Raw genomic sequence first — 18,850 nt, forward strand, 5'->3', positions numbered from 1 at the left:
CGCGTCTCAATTACTTAAATCATCAACTTCGTATATTTTTTTCTTAACGCTGTTTTTCGAAACTGTGTCGCCAAGGAAAATAAAGTCATAGTTTAAGTACTTTACACTTGAAGCAATGCGATGATTTTAAACTTTATGAATATAATCTTGCCATGAAGAATTATCTGGGCTTCAGAACAGACAAATAACTAAAATATTTCAAAAATTATTAAAAATTTTTTAAAAGTCGCCATTTTAGTTACATTTTTCCACCTGGATGAAAATTATCGAAATCACTGCTTTATTCTTAGTATTTGCAAATTTTTATGAGCCCTAATAATGCAGCATTGGAATAAGTTTTTAGATATTGAAAAATTAGACCTCAAATGCTCTTCGTTTTCACAAAACTGTGACTTTTTTCCGTTTTGACGTCTTGCACCATTTTCAAAATAAGCGTAGGCAGCGCTGGCTTTAGATACGCCAAACTTGACTAACAGTCATGAGTGACAGTGGCAAACTAACAGCAGTTATAAAAATAACATATTATTCGTAAAAAATCATTGTTTAATATTACGACCAAGCCTCAGAGAAACATACTTAATTTTAAATAGAATTAATACGTATTGATTAAAAAAAAAAAAAAAAAACTACTGCACAAAGTAAAATTACTTAATTTCATTTTAAACTTTTCTTTATCTTTTTGTGAAGTCTGATGGCCAACTCTCTTAGACAAATGCTAAGTTTGCAGATGAATTCAATAAAATTTATTTTTTCTTTCTCAATATTTTCAATTGGAATTCAAGGGTCAATTTTAAGCTTCCCAATATTCACTTTAAGTGTAGGTTAGTCGTGATGTATACTTTTACATACCAAGGAATTCGATGTCCTTTTTACACCTAAACATTAAACCCCCACCAAAAATCTTTAGATTGCATTTAGAATTCTTATTTATGTTTTATTTTTGATTGTTTCTTAATCTATTAGTAAATTATTGTTCTAAAAACATTTAAAATATGGAAAATTGCTATTTTTTCTCCTAAAAAAGGTCAATTTACAATTTTTTTTTCATTTCCAGTACTGCATTAAAATTTTTTTTAGAATTTCCAATTTTTCTCAATTGAATTAAATATAAAACAATAAGCAGAAGATTTCTAATTTAAATAACCAGTTAAAGTTAGCTTTAATCTATAATAATTGACCTGAAAACGAGAAAAAAGTGAGTCAATAACTTTGTGAATTATTCGTAAAACTTTGTACCCTCCCTCGAAAGAATGCATTTTTATGCTGCATGAAAATAATTGGAGGAATACCAACAAAACGAAATATTTCGAATATAACGAAATATTTCAAGAATTGAACATTTTAAATTTTCGACTAATTAAATTGTGGGTGCTATTTAAGAATCTTGTAAATTGACTGAAATTTGTTGAAGTTAAAAGCGGAATTTTTCTCAATAACAAAGATCAAATTTATTAAACAAATCGAAAAAAATTAAAATATGATTAAACAAAAACAAATAAGTTTATTTTAATCACGTCGTTTTTACTAAAATCACGAAAAATTTGAGGCTAGTAAAATTCGTTTGATACCAGATTCGGATTTCTTCAGTATTTGTCATAGTAAAGCGATAATTATGACTTATTTTTTAACTTTTTTGAAATGAAATAATCTCACAACTCCCTTATGAAAAGTGTTAAAGTTGCTTAAATTGAAATTTCGTTCTTAAAATGCATTTTACTACTATAATATTTTTTTTTATAACAACAAAATAACACTTGTCTGCATTATAATTTTTTTCTCAACATTTCAATCATTTTTTTAAATCGTTTGATACTGTTTTTAAGATAACTGCTTTAGAGTTATATTCTCTAAATGTTAGCCAGATATGAGGTTTCCTTCTTCAGATCTACCTCTTCTGCTTAGAGCTCACTAAATCCTGGAAGTGCAGGGGTGAGTTGGCGCCCACTCAAATTCTTAGCCATCTTCAAGTGATGGCACTTTTACGTTTTTTTAAGCAACGAGTTCTGCAGTGCCATTGAATTTTAACGTAAACAGAACACGTTGAAGACTCTTTCTCGCTAGCTGATTATTGGTTCTGAGTCAGAAAATGGAAAAAGAATGTTAAAAGTTACGAAACAGGAAGAAAAGTCTTTAAAAGATAATTGGGAGCAGCCCACGAAGTAACATAGTTATTGCTGAACTGAAACGTTAATAAGTGCTGAAGATAATTCGGAGTTTTTGAGCGTGGATAGGAAATAACATTTTTTCTTATACTTATTAATTATATTTCTTTTTTTTTAATTTAGAATTTATGAATAATTAATATTTATATATGAGAAATAGAATTTATAACCATTCAATAATTGAGATAAGAAATAATGCTTTTTCTATTTTCATGAATTATTTTTCTTTCTTTGCTTTAGAATTTATTAGAAACTAACATTTATATTAGAGCATTAGAATTTTTAAGTAGTTAATATTTATATTAGAGAAATTGGAATTTAGAAGTAATTAATATTTGTGTAAGAGAATTAGAATTTATTAGCAATTAATAATTCGGATGAGAAATGCTATTTTTTCTTACATTCATCAATTATTTTTCTTTCCTTGGTTTAGAATTTAAAATAGTTTTAGGTTTCATTACTTTGATTTCATTAGTTGGTAAGGAAGGGTGTAATTTTCAATGGGAAAGATTTCCGTTTGATATATATTGAATTCATTTATTGCCTTTTGAAAATAACTGAAATTGAAGTGTTACAAAATTCTTTAAGTTATTATTATTTTTAAAAATTATACAATTTAATTGAAAATAAAATTATACAATTTAATTGAAAAATTATAAAATTATACAATTTAATTGAAAAAAAAACAACAATTCAATTGAGTTAAAAATCATAAAATAAACAAAATAATAATAGTATTTTCCATTAAAAAAAACTGTAAAATATAGAAAAGAATTAGATAATTATTTTCAAATAAACAGGAGAAAATATTAATGACACAAAAAAGTAATTTTTAAACGTAACGCCATATTTAAATAAGATCACTTTTTATGCCATGGAATGGAATTCTAGCCTAGAGGATAGTCAATCACCTAGTGACCAGCAATAGTATGCAAACTTAAAATAGTTTTTAAAAAATGCGAAAGGCTAAGGGAAACGAACGATAAAAGGGAATTCTAACCTAGAGATTGACAGTCAATCACATAATGACCAGCAATCGTATACTAACTAAAAATAGTTAAAAAATGTGATAGGCTAAGAAAAACAAAAGAGAAAATGGAATTCTAACCTAGAGATTGACAGTCAATCACCTAATGAATAGCCATCGCAAAAAAAAAATTAAGAAATTATTAAGAAATGTGGTTAATCTAGGAGAAACAAACAAAGAAACTGAAATTACAAAAGTATGAATTTTTCTTTTAGAGGAGAATAAATATTTAGAATCTTGGTTGACAATTTTTATAAAATAAATTTTTTTAATAACAGATAAATATATTTGCACTGCAACTTTTTATTTAAATAATTAAAAAAAATGTAAATAAAATATTTTTAGTGAGTAGTAATTTATTTAAATCCAACGAAACATCAATCGAAGCAATTTTATTACAGAGTCAATAAGTTTCATGAATCATTTTATTTTATTAAACGTTTTTTATTCAGTAATGGACACTTAAGCGTCAATACTTTTCGTTAATTCTATTTGTTTAAACGTTTTAACTCCTGTAATGGACACCAAAGATAATAACTATTTTTTAAAAATAAGTTTAAATTAAATTTTCATTTAATACACTGAATAAATTGTTGGAAATAACTAAGTAATTCAGCATCAAAAAGTAGCTTTGAATCATAAGGCATAACCAAGGATTATTGCTAAGAATAATTGTTAAGGATTTTGAACCTCTTTAAATTTGACCTTAAGATATCAGGGTTCAATTTGAACAACTCGTTAAAGTTGCAAAAATTCGAAGCATTATTATGATTCAATACTAAACCAATTTTTTAAAGAGTATAATTCCCCTATTTTCATTCTTTTGATAGGCAATGTAAAAAATACACCCCATTAACCATTGGATATTGCGTATAGAATGAATAACATCTATACCCCATTAACTATTAGATATTGCGTATAGAATGAATAACATCTATACCGCATTAATCATTAGATATTGCGTATAGAATGAATTACACCTATACCTATTGAGCAATTAGATATAGAATAAATTACATCTATACCTCATTAATCATTAGACATTGTGTATAGAATGAATTGCATCTGCACTCATGAACTATTAGATATTGCGTATAGAATGAATTACATCTACACCTCATTAACTATAAGATATTGCATATAGAATGAACCACGTCGATCTGTTTACTTAGATTAGAGGTAAATGAATGAAATTTGATCTCTTTTGTCTCAAAAAAGCCTTCTAATCCCACTGTCTCATTTTTCTATAACAGGGGTTTTCAACTTACACGAGGCCGGGGGCCGCAATTAAAAACGCCAGTCATATGGCAGGCCGCAACTTTATAAAAATTTCATATAGGACTGTTTTATGTTTAAAGGAACATTAAATATTACTGTGAGAATTTTATCAAGTTGTACAAAACAAAAGTATTGAATTTCAAATTAAAATAAGAAGTAGATTTTTACCTGAGAAATAAATATTTTTGCACCGTTGGTATGTTAAATTTCACAGAAACGAAGAAATTAGGTTTCTTTTTCAACGAAAGAAAAGTATTTTAAACCTATATAGATTTTTTACGAAAATTTCCAGCAAAAAAATGACAACTAATATATTTTAGTTCGCGGGCCACAAAAAAAGGCTTCCCGGGTCAGATGTGGCTCGCGGGACGCCAGTTGGTAACCACTGTTTTATAAGAAATTTCGTATTAGGCTTCGAGTATAAATTGAAAATAAGTATAATCTACTGACCTCTTCCAAATGCAATAAGAACATCGACGTCATCAACAGGTGATCGAATATCTTCTTGAAAAACTATTGGAATTACTTCTCCCCACATTCGAAAAGCAAGTGCAAGTGCTGCTCTTTGTGTATTTACTGTCAGTTGATTGCTGTATGCGGATCCAATCAGTCTCCAAGTAACCACTTCCTAGAAACAAATATCAGTGCAGTAATCGAATTTCAGCATGGAATTTTCAATTTTTCAAGGGCCTTCATACATATTAAGCATGAAGACTTATAATTAAAAAAATATTTTAGAATAGGCAAAATTATTTGAGATCAAAATTAAACAAATTACTTCGATAGAAGTTTAGACTTACACTAGTAAAGGATTGCCCTTCAACACCAGATGCCAACGACCTTTTCTTTCTCAACTTTTTTAATTCCTTCTGTTGTACCTCCAGTCTTTTATCTAGTTCGCCAGTTTCCAAATCTTTTAAATACTGTTCCAACCATCTCTTCCTTCGGGTGATTGAAGTACCTGGAGGTAAGGGTTCCTCAAATGATGGTTTCCTTTTTCTCAGAACTAAATCGTATATTGGTGTTTGTTGATGGTCAGATTGGTGAAAGTTAACAAAATTTTCTGATCTGTCATTGATTCTGTCTATGTGTTGCTCCATTGTCACTGATGGAATTTGTAAATGATCAGAATTTACTTTATCAGTAAGAGTTGGATGGTCTAGTAAATCTCTGTGTGTTTTGGAAGCGAAAATGCTTGATTGGATGCCATCCGAAGGTTCAATTATTTCGTTGAAGGACATTTTATGCAGCCATCGGTCATCTGTTCTGATTTCTCTTCGGTGCCTTGATAACTGTTGGTAACTATGACTTTTCTTCCAATCTGTAAGAAAAGTTCTGTTTTTCTTTAAAAAATTAATTTCGGATGCATCGATTAAATATTGCTTAAAGTTAATTTCTTTGTTCCAATATGCTTAATATCCACTTATTATTTATCATTAAGTGGATAATTATTTATCATTTAATTATCATTAAGTGCATAATTATTTATGATTTATTTATAATTAAGTGGATAATTATTTATCATTTATTTATAGCCAAGTGGATAATTTCTTAGTTTCAATATGCTTAATATCCACTTATTATTATCATTAAAAAAAGATACATTTTAAATAACTGATGCAAAAGTGCATAGGAGAAAATTTTTTCTCACATTTTCAAATATGAAAGTTATAAATATGACACTTGTAACTCATTAAAAATTCATCCAAAAATTCAGATAGTAATATATAATTTAACGATTTTATAATTTTAGATTTTAACTTCTGTATTCTATAGTGCGCTAAAAAAAAAGACCACCTTGAATAACGTTCTGCACGTAAAGTTAAAAAATCAGAATCAAATTACGGAATAAAGTACCGGTACATTGGGGACATTATCCGCAAATCCATTTTACCATATAATCCATTCTTATTGTGAAATTAATTTTTACTTTCAAATATTATACCATAATTTTTACAGTAATATATATTTAATTGGAGTAATTCAGTGATATTACGATAATTATTGCTGTAAAAATTACAGCATATCAGATTTTTCGCTCCATAACATGTTCTGCTAAAAATTAATTTTATGGTAAAATATACCAGTACCATAAGTGCCGCTAATTTTTTTATATTTTTTATCCGAAATTTTCATAAGTGTAGGACTCAATCTTAGTGTTTTCAGGGGTTACCTCAAATATGCTAATTACTTAGTGCAGATGATATTTTAAGTTACGAAATCTGATTCAAAAATGTAATTTCTCTGAATAAACAAATTTTTTTTTCGGATTCAGATTCAATCCAAACAAAATATGGTCTCAATAGTTTGGTCAGAAGAACGATCCTAAGTTTGGGCTCCTAATTATTACGTTAATTTTACTTTTTTGCGTATTTTAACTTTTTGAGCAGAGAGAAAAATTTTTGGACACTATTATAAAATCCGTTTCACGAGAGATAATTCAACGCAAAAAATAACTTTTAGTTATTATTTATTATTTTTTATTATTTTATTTAATAATAGTCAAAAAAGTTTGAATTGTAAGGCTTAAAATTTTTTACATCATTTTAAAAGAATTTAATTTCACATAACGAAGCACAAAATTTTTACGAATTCTTTTTGCGTTCGTGAGATTTCTTCAGCTTTTTGATGGAGGTTCATAATTATTTCCCACTAAAGTAGGAAATGATCTGATTCAACAAACTTTATTTGAATCTAGTTTAGATTCACACCTGACCCGATACTGTTTTCTGTTGATCTGATTAAACTAAGTCACATCATTGGTTAATTCAAATCAAAGGAAATGAATCAAAACGAGTGATTTGAAAATGAAGAGAAATTAATTAGTTGCAAAATCAAATAAACAATTAAAACTCTTCCAATACAAATATGTAAAATAAATAAATAAAAGATTATATGAAGAATTTGATCTGCTGAATTTATATTGTTGATTAATTGGGGAGATTTCCGTATCGTGATCCGTGACAGAATAATCGCCATGTCTTGGCAACATTCGGGCAGCGGCCCACGAGAAAAAAAAAGGAAGAAAAAAAAAAGTAACAACATTACAGAAAGCAGGGGTCTGTCCAGACATTTTGTAAAAGGTCCGTTTTTTGCAAAATTGTGAAAAAATTACTCGTAATTTGTGAATATAAAATAAACGTTAGGTCACATTCTTTCAACCAGGGTCCGTCTTTTGTGAATTTGTGCAAATAGAGTCCTGTTATTGCAAAAAACTTTTTCAAGGAGTTTTTAAATTGTAAAGACATAAGCTACTAAATTCGAGATGCAACATACAAATATTCGGTAATAAGCCTATACTGCTGAACACAGAGTATTCATTTCGGACGAATAAAGAAAGAAGCGTCTGCTGAAGACAAAACTTAGTTCGTTTACATCTGTCTTTCTTCCCCCTCCCCTTCCTGGGAAGGGTTTATTCGATTAACAAAACAATAATGAAGATAAACAAATTTGTGAAAGGTCCGATTAAAAGATAAATTATTTTGCGAAGGGTCCGTTTTTAGCTAAAATATTTTGTGAAGGATCCGCTTTTGTGAAAAGATATTTTGTAAAGAACGGACCCAAATTTCTTCTAAACAGACCCCTGCAGAAAGGGACAACCTCGAGAGGTTTGACTCGTAGCCACCCCCGGGCAAAGATCCACATGTTTGTTTAAAAAAATTTGCATGCTTAAAATTTATTTAGCACCTTGGCTATTGTAGTTTGCGACAGATCATGACACGAAAATATCCCCGATTAATTCTATGAATTCGAAACACATGATTCGAATAACCGATTCGAATTATCGAATCTAATCCTTAGGTGTCTAAAACATGTACCAATAGAATAAAATAAATTAATGCCGTTTCACCTACGCCTCTTCTTCAAATGAATCATGGGTTTGTAGCGAGAGGCTTTATTCTCGTCATCTGGGTTTCCACATCTTGATTCGCTCATAAGGCGAAGAGTTGATTGATCCAGTTTTCCAGTAACGGGTATGTTGTATGCATTCTGATATCTTCGAATAGCTTGGCGAATTTCTTCGTTGGAACATTTTCGACCAGATTTTCTTTCTCTAGGCTTAGAACCAGAACCTTTTCTTTTGGAAAAACCACACCTCAGGTAACCGTATCTTTTCAAAATTTCCTGAAAAAGTAACAAACGTTATCATTATTCAACGAATATAAAAAACAAAACGAAAAGTGAGATTTTTATAAGTCTGTCAGGAAAAATGCTGACTTGGATTTTGACTGCCATATACCTCTAAAAATGAAAAATTTATTGTTCAGTTCAGCAAATTTTGTGTAAAAAAACTATTATATTAATTTTTTTAAAATTATTTTCTTTAATTCATTACGGATAAACTTATTATTCTTTCTTTTATGATTATGAGCCTTCAATAATTCTGATTGCGACCCTTCAATAATTCTGATTATGACCCTTTTACAAACATTAACCATGATTTAGGTGTTTAATAATCCAATTAAAATAATACAAATATGAAATCAATAGATAAAGCAGGAACATTTTATTAAACTAAAGTTCTTTAATCTCTAAAAAAATACTATATTAATATAATAATAACCTTTCAATTGTATTTTCTATTAAATTTTATTGATAACTATAAAAGGCTTTTCCTGACAAATATTATTGTTTTTATTAAGCTATTTATGACTTCATAAAATGCCTATTGTTTTATTTATTTATGTGTTTATTCGAAAAAAGCTTTTGTCACACTAATCGGGAAAGCAAACTATCAAACTAAAACATTTCTTTGAAATTTATTAACGCGATTTCATAAGAGTCCTCTTTCTGTCAAAGTACAAAGAAGTAAGTCTTATAAAAAATATCTATAAACAATATCTATAAACAAAGGAAGCTACATATTTTTTCCTTATTATGGATTTTTTTCATTTGTTCGTGCAATAAATTTTATTTTTTGTTCATTAATAACGATGCCTACTTCATTTGTTGCTTTTATAAGATGACTAGTAAAGGAAATTAAAGCAATTCTGCTTCTACTCAAAATGACGACACCACCAGCGAAAAGCAAAAAAACTGAATGGTATTTGTGATAATAGAACCTCACAAATCCTGTTGGCGAATAATGTATTTCAGTGCCAGAACAAAAAGTAACAGCGTTAACGATACCCCTTGTCTATCATATTGAACAGTAAAATTCAAAATTATGGCCCTTAACATCCACTGAGCAACACTTAGCATTCCATGGTGAAAACTAAACGGTGGTATTATTTTTCCAAATAAGTTTTAAAAACAACTTCCAAAGGCCAAAAAGCTTTCTGACAAGGGCAATCAAAATCGACAACTAAAATAAGCAATATGAGAGCCATAAATGATCCTAATTTTCTTGACAAAGCCATAAAATGACGAAAAATAATTTCTTTCTCAGATATCCAATTTCTGTTTATAATAAAGGATAAACTATCAAAGTGTCACATTTATAGCCTCATTCAATGTAGTGTTTACTCTCACGGCTTTTGTAAACGAAATTCCTCTTGAATAGGTAGTAAAAAAAGCGATTTATAGTGGTATGGGAACAGTGGACGCGCACATCTAAACCTCTTGATGGAAAGGTCTCTTCCTTCCTTCTGGGTGCTCCAGTTGATTGAGATGTGATATACTGTGACCTCCTGCGTAGAGATAACGTAGAGCTTTAGATGAAGAACTTCGGGGGTCGTATATTAATCATAGAAAAGTATTAGCCTCTATAACTCTTAAATAATACACGCATATAGGGTTCATTGAATTTATCTGGAAAATTTTGCTGTTGAATACATTCTTTCAGTGTACATCTATAATTCTTTTGATAATTTAGATCAATCTATCAGTTGGAAAAAGAAGCATATTTTCTAAGTTTTTTTCTACGAGACAATGCAATCTATAAAAATTTTGAAGAATGTATGGTACAAAGTACCAACACTTTGGGTGCATCATCTGTAAAATCCATTTTACCGTGAAATATTATACCGTAATTTTCACAGTAATATTTAGTTAGTGCGATTTTACGGTAATTATTACTGTAAAAATTAAGTATATAAGATTTTTTGTTCTGTAACATGTTCTGATAAAAAATGGATCTAACGGTAAAAAGTATCGGCAACCTGAGTGCTATATGGTAATGACATTTCTAATTTAAAAAAAAACAACATAATTCTGGTTTGTGAAACCAAAACATACGGTATTTAATCCATTCATTTGTTAATTTTTAGGTAATCATACGGTAACGGTTTACTGGAAATTCTGGTTTTCCAAATATTGTTCTTATTTCCACATATTTAGTAAAAAAAATACAAATCTGAGTATTAAATTTAACTGTATAAATTGTTTTTAAGTCATGCTGTAAAAATTATCAAATTTTACTACATTAACCAAATTTTAACACATACTATAATACCTATATTAATTGTTATTTTTACCAAAATCATTACCAATGCGCTTCGGTAAAAACTACCGAGCGTTTTAGAGCCAGAAACACGGTATATTTTACCATATTCTGGTAAAATATACCTTGATCGCATTTACCATATTTTACCGTGAACTATTTTACCATTATTTTACAATACTTTTTTTCTCTGCGTACTTTATAGCTAAAAAAGTTATATAATAAATGAAATAGTTTGTTAAGTATGTAATTTAACAAAACCAATGTAAATTTGAAATCCATGGGTAAAAATGTTTCGAGTTATGTCAGCTTTAAAAAATGTAGCTTCGAGATACATGCTTTTAAAGTTTTCAGAACACACACCTAGAACACAATGAATGGCCGAGCAACAAAAAAAAATTTCATTAAGACTTAAATATTTTTGCATTTAAAAAACCTTTGGGCTCATCATACAAGATAATACGCTCATTAATGTGTCAATTTTACTAAATTATAGCAGTGCTTCTAAACATATATTTTACGACGTACTTGATCAGTTCTTCTCAATATGTATGTCATGACGTACTTGTGCGACGTTAGTGGTGCACTGAAAATTTCAAACCGCATTGTGCAGTCAAATTGTAAATTTACAATAGTTCCCCTAAGAATTTTAGTTCAAGTGATGCAGTAAAGACCTCAAAAGATATTTCGCTTTTGAGTCATATTTCTCAAGATTTCTCTTTTACTACCACTCGTGTAATTTAGTTCACGTGGTACGTAAGAATTTTCTAAGTTTTTGTGTATCACTTGAGCTGTCATTGGATACTCACAAGTGACGTCATCGTAGGTAAATCGTGTTATTTGTTGATTCAGAATCCAATCAGGTACGACACAAACGCGTGACGTCGCCTACAGGTATCTAATTAAATCTGCTTTAAATCACATGGTTAGGCGTAATAATTTCCCTGCTTCTCAAATTGTACCCAATTCTTTTTTTTTAATATTTAAATATGATAAATAAATTGTTTGATTTTTTTAAATCTAAAACTACAGATTCAGCCATATAATTTTAATTTTAAAATAAATGGAATACTAATATAACTAAACTAATGATATAACTAAACCAATAAAATAATAATACTTTTAAAAACTAAAATAAATGGAAAAACATTAAAGTTGAATGAATAAAGTTGAAATTAAAATATAAAAAAAAGCATTGAGATATTATTAAATCAAAAAGCTTTTGCATTGCACAGTTTTTTTTTGTTATACATTAAATGATAAGGTTTCCATAGTAAAAACTAAAGCAATTTAGAGTTTATTGAAAAAAAAAATTAAAAATCTAATTTTTGTTTACGTACCTCTTATGATGCACGCACTACTATAGGAAACTAATGTTTAAGGACTGATTAAAAAGGTGTGATGGTTTGTGCTATTCAGTTTAGGACAGCTTAAATGCAGAAATCTATTAAAAATCGTAGAAAAACAATACAAAATCATTTAGTGCTTTTCAAACTGGACTCTAACTAAGTATATATGCATTAATTTGAAATAGTTACAATACATTTAACCTTTAAATTTACGCATTCATTTGTATATTAATAAACGAAAACTTGTCATAGTAAATTGATTAATCGAATTTATGAATTTTTCGTCGCTCCAAGTAAAACTAAAGGCTTCAGACTTGAATTAAAAGTATCAAGGTAATTTAACAACATTTGAAGTTAGTACAGAGAAAAAATAATTTAAAATCGTTACATGGGTCTTAATATGTCATCCTTAACAATTTTAATATGTAGATCTCCCCTAAAGGTGTATTACACACATTTTTCATCAACCTCCTCTCCGAATTAAACTCCAGTTTCAACACCAGAAATCGCAAGCTCGTCTATTGCATTTTCATCCTCTTAACTGCTTCCGACTCACACGAGGGATTTTTTCATTCATAGAATCGCTAAATAACAAAAAGAAGAAAAAAAAATTGATATTGTGACAAGAGATAGTCCATGGTTCACGTAGAGGAACATGTGTTGAGACATGCGAATTACGTCGCCCTTTCTATGATATATCTGTCTGCTGCTGACACAAAAGTGATGAATTATTTTTAGGGTGAAAAAATGATTTTTCATCGCGCCAAAGTAATATCTGGAGTCCTGTCAAAATATTCTGTCAAAAAATTTCATTCAACTTTAGTGCCATTGTATAAAAACTCAATATTCGTTTAAGCATCGAACATTTTTTAAAAACTTATATACATTTATTTTTATTTTTGGTTAAGCTTTTTAAAATTAGATGCACACGGATCTTTGCAGCCATATATAATAATCATTTATCCAAAGATAAATAATTTTAATATTTATATGTTATTTTTTTTAATATTTATGTATTTTTTTATTACTTACTTATTATTTTTATCCCTATTAAAAATTTAATAATCATTAAAATTTCTTTCTTTGGAGCAATGAAAAAATGATTTTTCATCGCACCAAAGTAATATTTCGTTGCCCTTAACACGTCCTGTCAAAATATTCTGTCAAAAAATTTCATTCAAGTTTAGTGCCATTGTATAAAAACTCAATATTCGTTTAAGCATCGAAAATTTTTTTAAAAACTTATATACATTTATATTTATTTTTGGTTAAGCTTTTTATAATTAGATGCACAAGGGTCTTTGCAGCCATATATAATAATCATATACCCAAAGATAATAATTTTAATATTTATATGTTATTTTTTTAATACTTATATATTATCTTTTTAATATTTAATCCTTATTTTTATTACTATTAAAAATTTCATAATCGTTTAAGTATCACATATTTGTTTAAAATCTTAGATGTGTTTGAAATCTTGATTGTATTTTTTCTTGGCTATGTATTTCATTTTCAGACGTGCACGGATCTTTACAGCCACGTATAATACTCATTTATTCAAATTATTTAAATATTTATTCATTATTTTTTTTTAATATTTAGTTTTTTTTTTTAATTATTTTGAAGAAATTTAATATTTGTTTAAGCACCACATATTTGCTTAAAAATTTTTGAAAATCTTTATTGTATTTATTCTTGGCTATCCACTTTATTATTTGACGAACATGGATCTTAGCAGTCATATATAATACTCATTCATCCAAAGATAATTGTTTTAATATTTATTTATTATTTTTTTAATATTTAGTTGTTATTTTTTATTATTATTAAAAGATTTAATAATCGTTTAAGCATCATATATTTGTTTAAAAACTTAGATATATTTGCATTTATTCTTAGCTAAGCATTTTATTTTTAGACGCACACAAATCTTTGCAGCCATATGTAATACTCATTTATCCAAATTATTTTATTACTTATTTATTATTTATTTAATATTTAGTTACTATTTTTATTGTTATTAAAAATTTAATAATCGTTTAAAATCATATATTTGTTTAAAAACTTAGATATATTTGAAAATCTTGATTGTATATATTTTGGTCGCTACGCATATTATTATTAGACTCACATGGATGTTTACAATCATGTATAATATTCATTTATCCAAAGACAATTATTTTAAGATTTATCTTTCTATTATTATTGAAAAATTATTACTTGTTTCAGCATCACGTATTTGCTTAAAAAACTTAAATATATTTGAAAAACTTGATTGTTTTCATTCTTCACTCTGCATTTTATTATTAGACGAACATGCACCTTATTATCCCACGAATCTTAGCTGTCGTACATAATGCTAATTCAACCAAAGATAATTATTTCAATATTTCTCTATTATTCTTTTCAATATTTTGTTAAATTTTTTTTATTTAAACTAAAAATGATTGAAAAAAAGGGACAGCAATGTATAAATATTATTACATTCTTAACTAAAATTTAAATAAATCGTCTGAATAGTTCTTGAGAAACAATCATATTCCAAAAATAAACCTTTATGTTTTAAGAATTTATGCCTGAGAAAATATTCAATCAACTTCTCTTTAATTTTAGAATTTCGGAATTCAATTTCAGAAATTTGCTTGGATTTATTTATTTATTTATTTTGGGAAATGAATTTAAGAAATGAATGCAGAGATTGTTCGATTCTATACATAGAGAAAAATAATCTGGAAGCATTACAGTATTGCATGCAAAGGACATTTCTTGTAAAAAAAAAAACATAATTCTGATTAATAAAACCAAAATATACGGTACTTAAACCATTCATTTTGTAATTTCTCCGTTCATATTCTAAAATTTAACATAATAGAAAAACATTATTTAGCAATTTTTTATGCCATAACATGAATATCTTCACAGCTCCCTAAATTAAACATTTTTATGGACCTCTATTGGGACTATTAAGATTCTGATTTAAGATTAATTTGATGCAAGATTTTAGCTATATATATTATCTGCCTATATAATTGCGGCTATCTACTCTCTTAAAAGTCGGAAATTCAGGAAGTTGTACGAAGAGAGAAAAATTACGGTAAGATTACCGTACTATATGATAATGACCTTTCTGATCAACAACCAAACAAACATAATGCTAGTATTCAGAACCAAAATATACGGTATTTAACCCTTCATTAGGTAATTTCTTCATTCATATGGCAACGGTTTACAGTAAATTCTGGTTTTCAAAAAAAAGAATTTTACTATTACCACACGGTCAGTAAAAAATATAAAGCTGAACTGTATATTTAACCCAATAAATGATTTTTATACGATGCTCTGAGAAATCATGATAAAATTAACATAATTTACCGCCCTTATCTAACTTTATCACATATAAAACATATTTTATTGTTAATTTTACCAAAATCATTACCAAAGCGTTTCGGAAAAATTTACCGAATTTTTTAATGTTACCATAGAGCCAGAAACATGGTAAATCTTACCGTATTCTGGTAGTTTCGACCATATTTTTTTTTCTCAGTATGAAATTATGTTGTTTTTTGTTAGAAAAAATACATTTTTGTTTCTCACTTCTTAATTGGGAATGATCTTCCATATATAATATTCAACCGGAAATAATATTGAATTCTTTCTAACGGTGTATTACTAAATTATTATAAATCAGCAAATATATCTGCAATTAAAAATAATATTCAAGTGGGGATAATATACTTAACATTTTAAAAAAATATGACGAAGTGATGATGGTCTTATGAGTTCTTATAGATTGTAAAAATAAAGTTCTATTTATTATTTTTAAGTTAGACACGATTTATTTACTGCAGCTAATATAGCATTAATTAGAACTAAATTCATAAAATAAAACCTAGATGTAAGCAAGTAAATTTCAATAAGTATTTAAAGGTTTCATTACTGATTACATTGAGAATAAGTTACTGTGGTTTTTGTAAATATTTAGAAATTTGTAGAACTCATAAGACCCAAAAAGCGAGAAGGCCAATTGTCAAATAACTATGTCAAGAAAATACTGACTAAGTTTTTTTTATTCAAAAAGTTTTAGATTGAACATTTTAAAATAATATTCTTCCACCACCTGCCAGAGGTTTAGTTCGAACATTTTGAAATCGAAAATAAAATTTTCTTTAACATTTTACTTCAGTGAAACACGCTTTTTTACATGCAAATATTTAATTGTTTAACAGTCTAACAAACTAATAAAATGTTCTTCAAAATTATATTATAGTATAACCCACATATGTTTTTCTATTCAAACATTTAAAAATAACACACAAGAACAAATTCGTTTCATTTACTTTTTTCAATTTCTTTAATTCAAAACACTTTAAATTTGAACATTGAAGTGCATTGTTTCCAACAATTTGTAAGAAATAAAAGACATTGTTCTTCGAACCTTTTGTTTGAGTGTTTCTGTCAGAACTTTTTAAATTGGAATAGTAATTTTAACATTGTTCTTTAGTATTGTAATTTGTGTACACTGGGATAAAAGTATTATCAAAATTATTAGAATATGGTAAAATTTACCATGTTTCTGGCTCTGTGGGAACACCAAACAGCTCGTAATTTTTATCGAAACCTTTTTTAATGGTTTTGGTAAAATTAATAATTAAGTATAGTTTTATATTATATGATAAAATTTGGTAAATTTCATAGTGAGACCTTACAGCAGGGAACAAAAACTATTGATTAGGGGAAAGTTTACTTTTCTCATTTGCACCCTTTACCAAATGAACAGTAATAAGATCTGTAATTTTAAATATTCAAATTTTCGATTAACCGTTGCTATAAGAACGGAAAAACGACCAAATGAATGGTTTAATTACAATATATTTTAGTCGTTTTAAGTCGAATTATGTTGTGTTAAAATAAAAAATAAAATTGAAAAAAAAATTTAAATTAAATAATAAATAAAAGAGAAATGTTATTACAATACAGTACCATAATTTACCAGAATTTTTTCCAATGCGTATAACATTATTCAACTGTAAAACAATGAAAGAAATGTCTTACGCATAACATAAATTCCGATATCTCTTCCATTAATTGTGTTTATTTGTCGTGAATGTGATATTTTTAGAAAATAGTTTCTCACAGTTAAATCTAAATTATTATTTAAACGAACATAACTATTGTATTCGTATATATACTATACATAAATAATTAAGAAATAACTTTTCCAAGTAAAAGAATTTGAAAAGTTATATTAACAGATCATGCAATGAGAATTTGTAGTAAAGTTGATACAGAAACTATGAAAAATGTGTGCGTTTTAAAATGAAATGATTGGAAATATTATTACTACATAGTTTAGAAATTTTGAGCTGTTGAAGCATAATCTTGTTTATATCAAGTTGAACTGCATCTTAATAATTAAGTTAAATCGCACCATTGGGAGAATTAATACTTTTTGAAATTGATTACATGATAATATGGTTTAATCAACGGAAACAAGATTTAACTTGATACCTTATTAGACCAAATAAGTACGATGTAAGGTATTGTGGTTAAAGTACTTATTTTAAAGGTAATGTTGGTCATCGGACCAATTGTTTTTAGTGCAGATTTGTAGAATCAACACTACTTAGAGTAATTAATATTTAAAAAAATAGTTGAGAACTGGAGAAAACAAAAAAAAAATTATTGTTTTTGCAATATTGTTTTTAATTGTTTTTGCAATACATCACGGTAATTCTGGTAAAATTACCGTGATGTATTGCAAAAACATTTCGGCTTTAAAAAAAAACAAAACAATTCTGGTATTAAAAACCTAACTTTACAGTATTTAAACCATTAATCAAGTAAGTTTTCCTTTCATATGTTAACACGTCACTGGGAATTCTGGTTTTCAAAATTATAGTTCTTATTACCATACATTTAGTAGACATGCATATTAAACCGAATAAATGCTTTTTATGCTATGCTATAAGTCATCATGATAAAATGACTAAATCTTACAAAATTTTATCACATCACATAAAAGTATATTTTATTCTTAATTTTCCCAAAATAATTTCCAGAGAGCTTTGGTAAAAAATTTCCGAACTTTTTGGGATTCTCAATGAGTCAGAATTACGGTAAATTTTACCATACTTTCTAAGTGTAAATAGCTTTATGTAATTTTTGCAGTTGTTTTACATTATGTTACCAAATTATGGAACCAAAATTGAAAGATAAAACCAAGATTAAAAAGAAAAAAAATATGACAAATAAAAAGTAATTAAATTTTCCTATTCAAAGAAAATTTTAAGTAAATAAATCAAACAAATATATGAATAACATAATTTGCATGAATAAATTCACTAACATTGTACTTTTATCTTACTTCATTTATTAATTTAGTCCGGAAAGTAAGAAAAGTTTCATTTATTTCATGAATACCTAAATTAGCTAACCATACTTTTAAAAATAATGAAGAAACAAATTTTTAAAGCATAAATTTTTCTCGTGATGTACGAAACACGGATTAAAATGGTTACATAAGTAAAACATTACTTACAAAATTAGAAAAGTTGTTTTCGTCAGTTTTGCTCTTAAAATATAGCTTTTCATTGTTGGAAATGTAGCACATCTAATTCTACGATGTTTACTCAAATAAACAGCTTTTCAT

General features: G+C 27.4%; 1 protein-coding gene across 6 annotated transcripts in view; it reads right to left on the reverse strand.

The window, feature by feature from the left end:
• LOC107453701 (matrix metalloproteinase-21) overlaps positions 1-18,850 on the reverse strand; it is a 94,289-nt gene that overhangs the window by 16,755 nt on the left and 58,684 nt on the right. For 4 of the 6 annotated variants that reach the window (XM_016070621.4, XM_071177524.2, XM_016070622.4 and 1 more), the window contains 3 exons: positions 8,322-8,592; positions 5,268-5,788; positions 4,918-5,095 (listed from right to left, as the gene is read on the reverse strand). In XM_016070621.4, the coding sequence (XP_015926107.1) occupies positions 4,918-5,095; positions 5,268-5,788; positions 8,322-8,592 (970 nt within the window). Of the gene's footprint in view, positions 1-4,917; positions 5,096-5,267; positions 5,789-8,321; positions 8,593-9,409; positions 10,018-18,739; positions 18,827-18,850 lie in introns of those variants that run through there. The other 2 variants (XM_043042638.3, XM_087157325.1) reach the window with 2 other exon arrangements.

Source organism: Parasteatoda tepidariorum, chromosome 2, assembly GCF_982258835.1.
Source record: "Parasteatoda tepidariorum strain Cologne lab strain chromosome 2, Ptep-v5.0, whole genome shotgun sequence".
NCBI classification, from domain to species: Eukaryota; Metazoa; Arthropoda; class Arachnida; order Araneae; family Theridiidae; genus Parasteatoda; species Parasteatoda tepidariorum.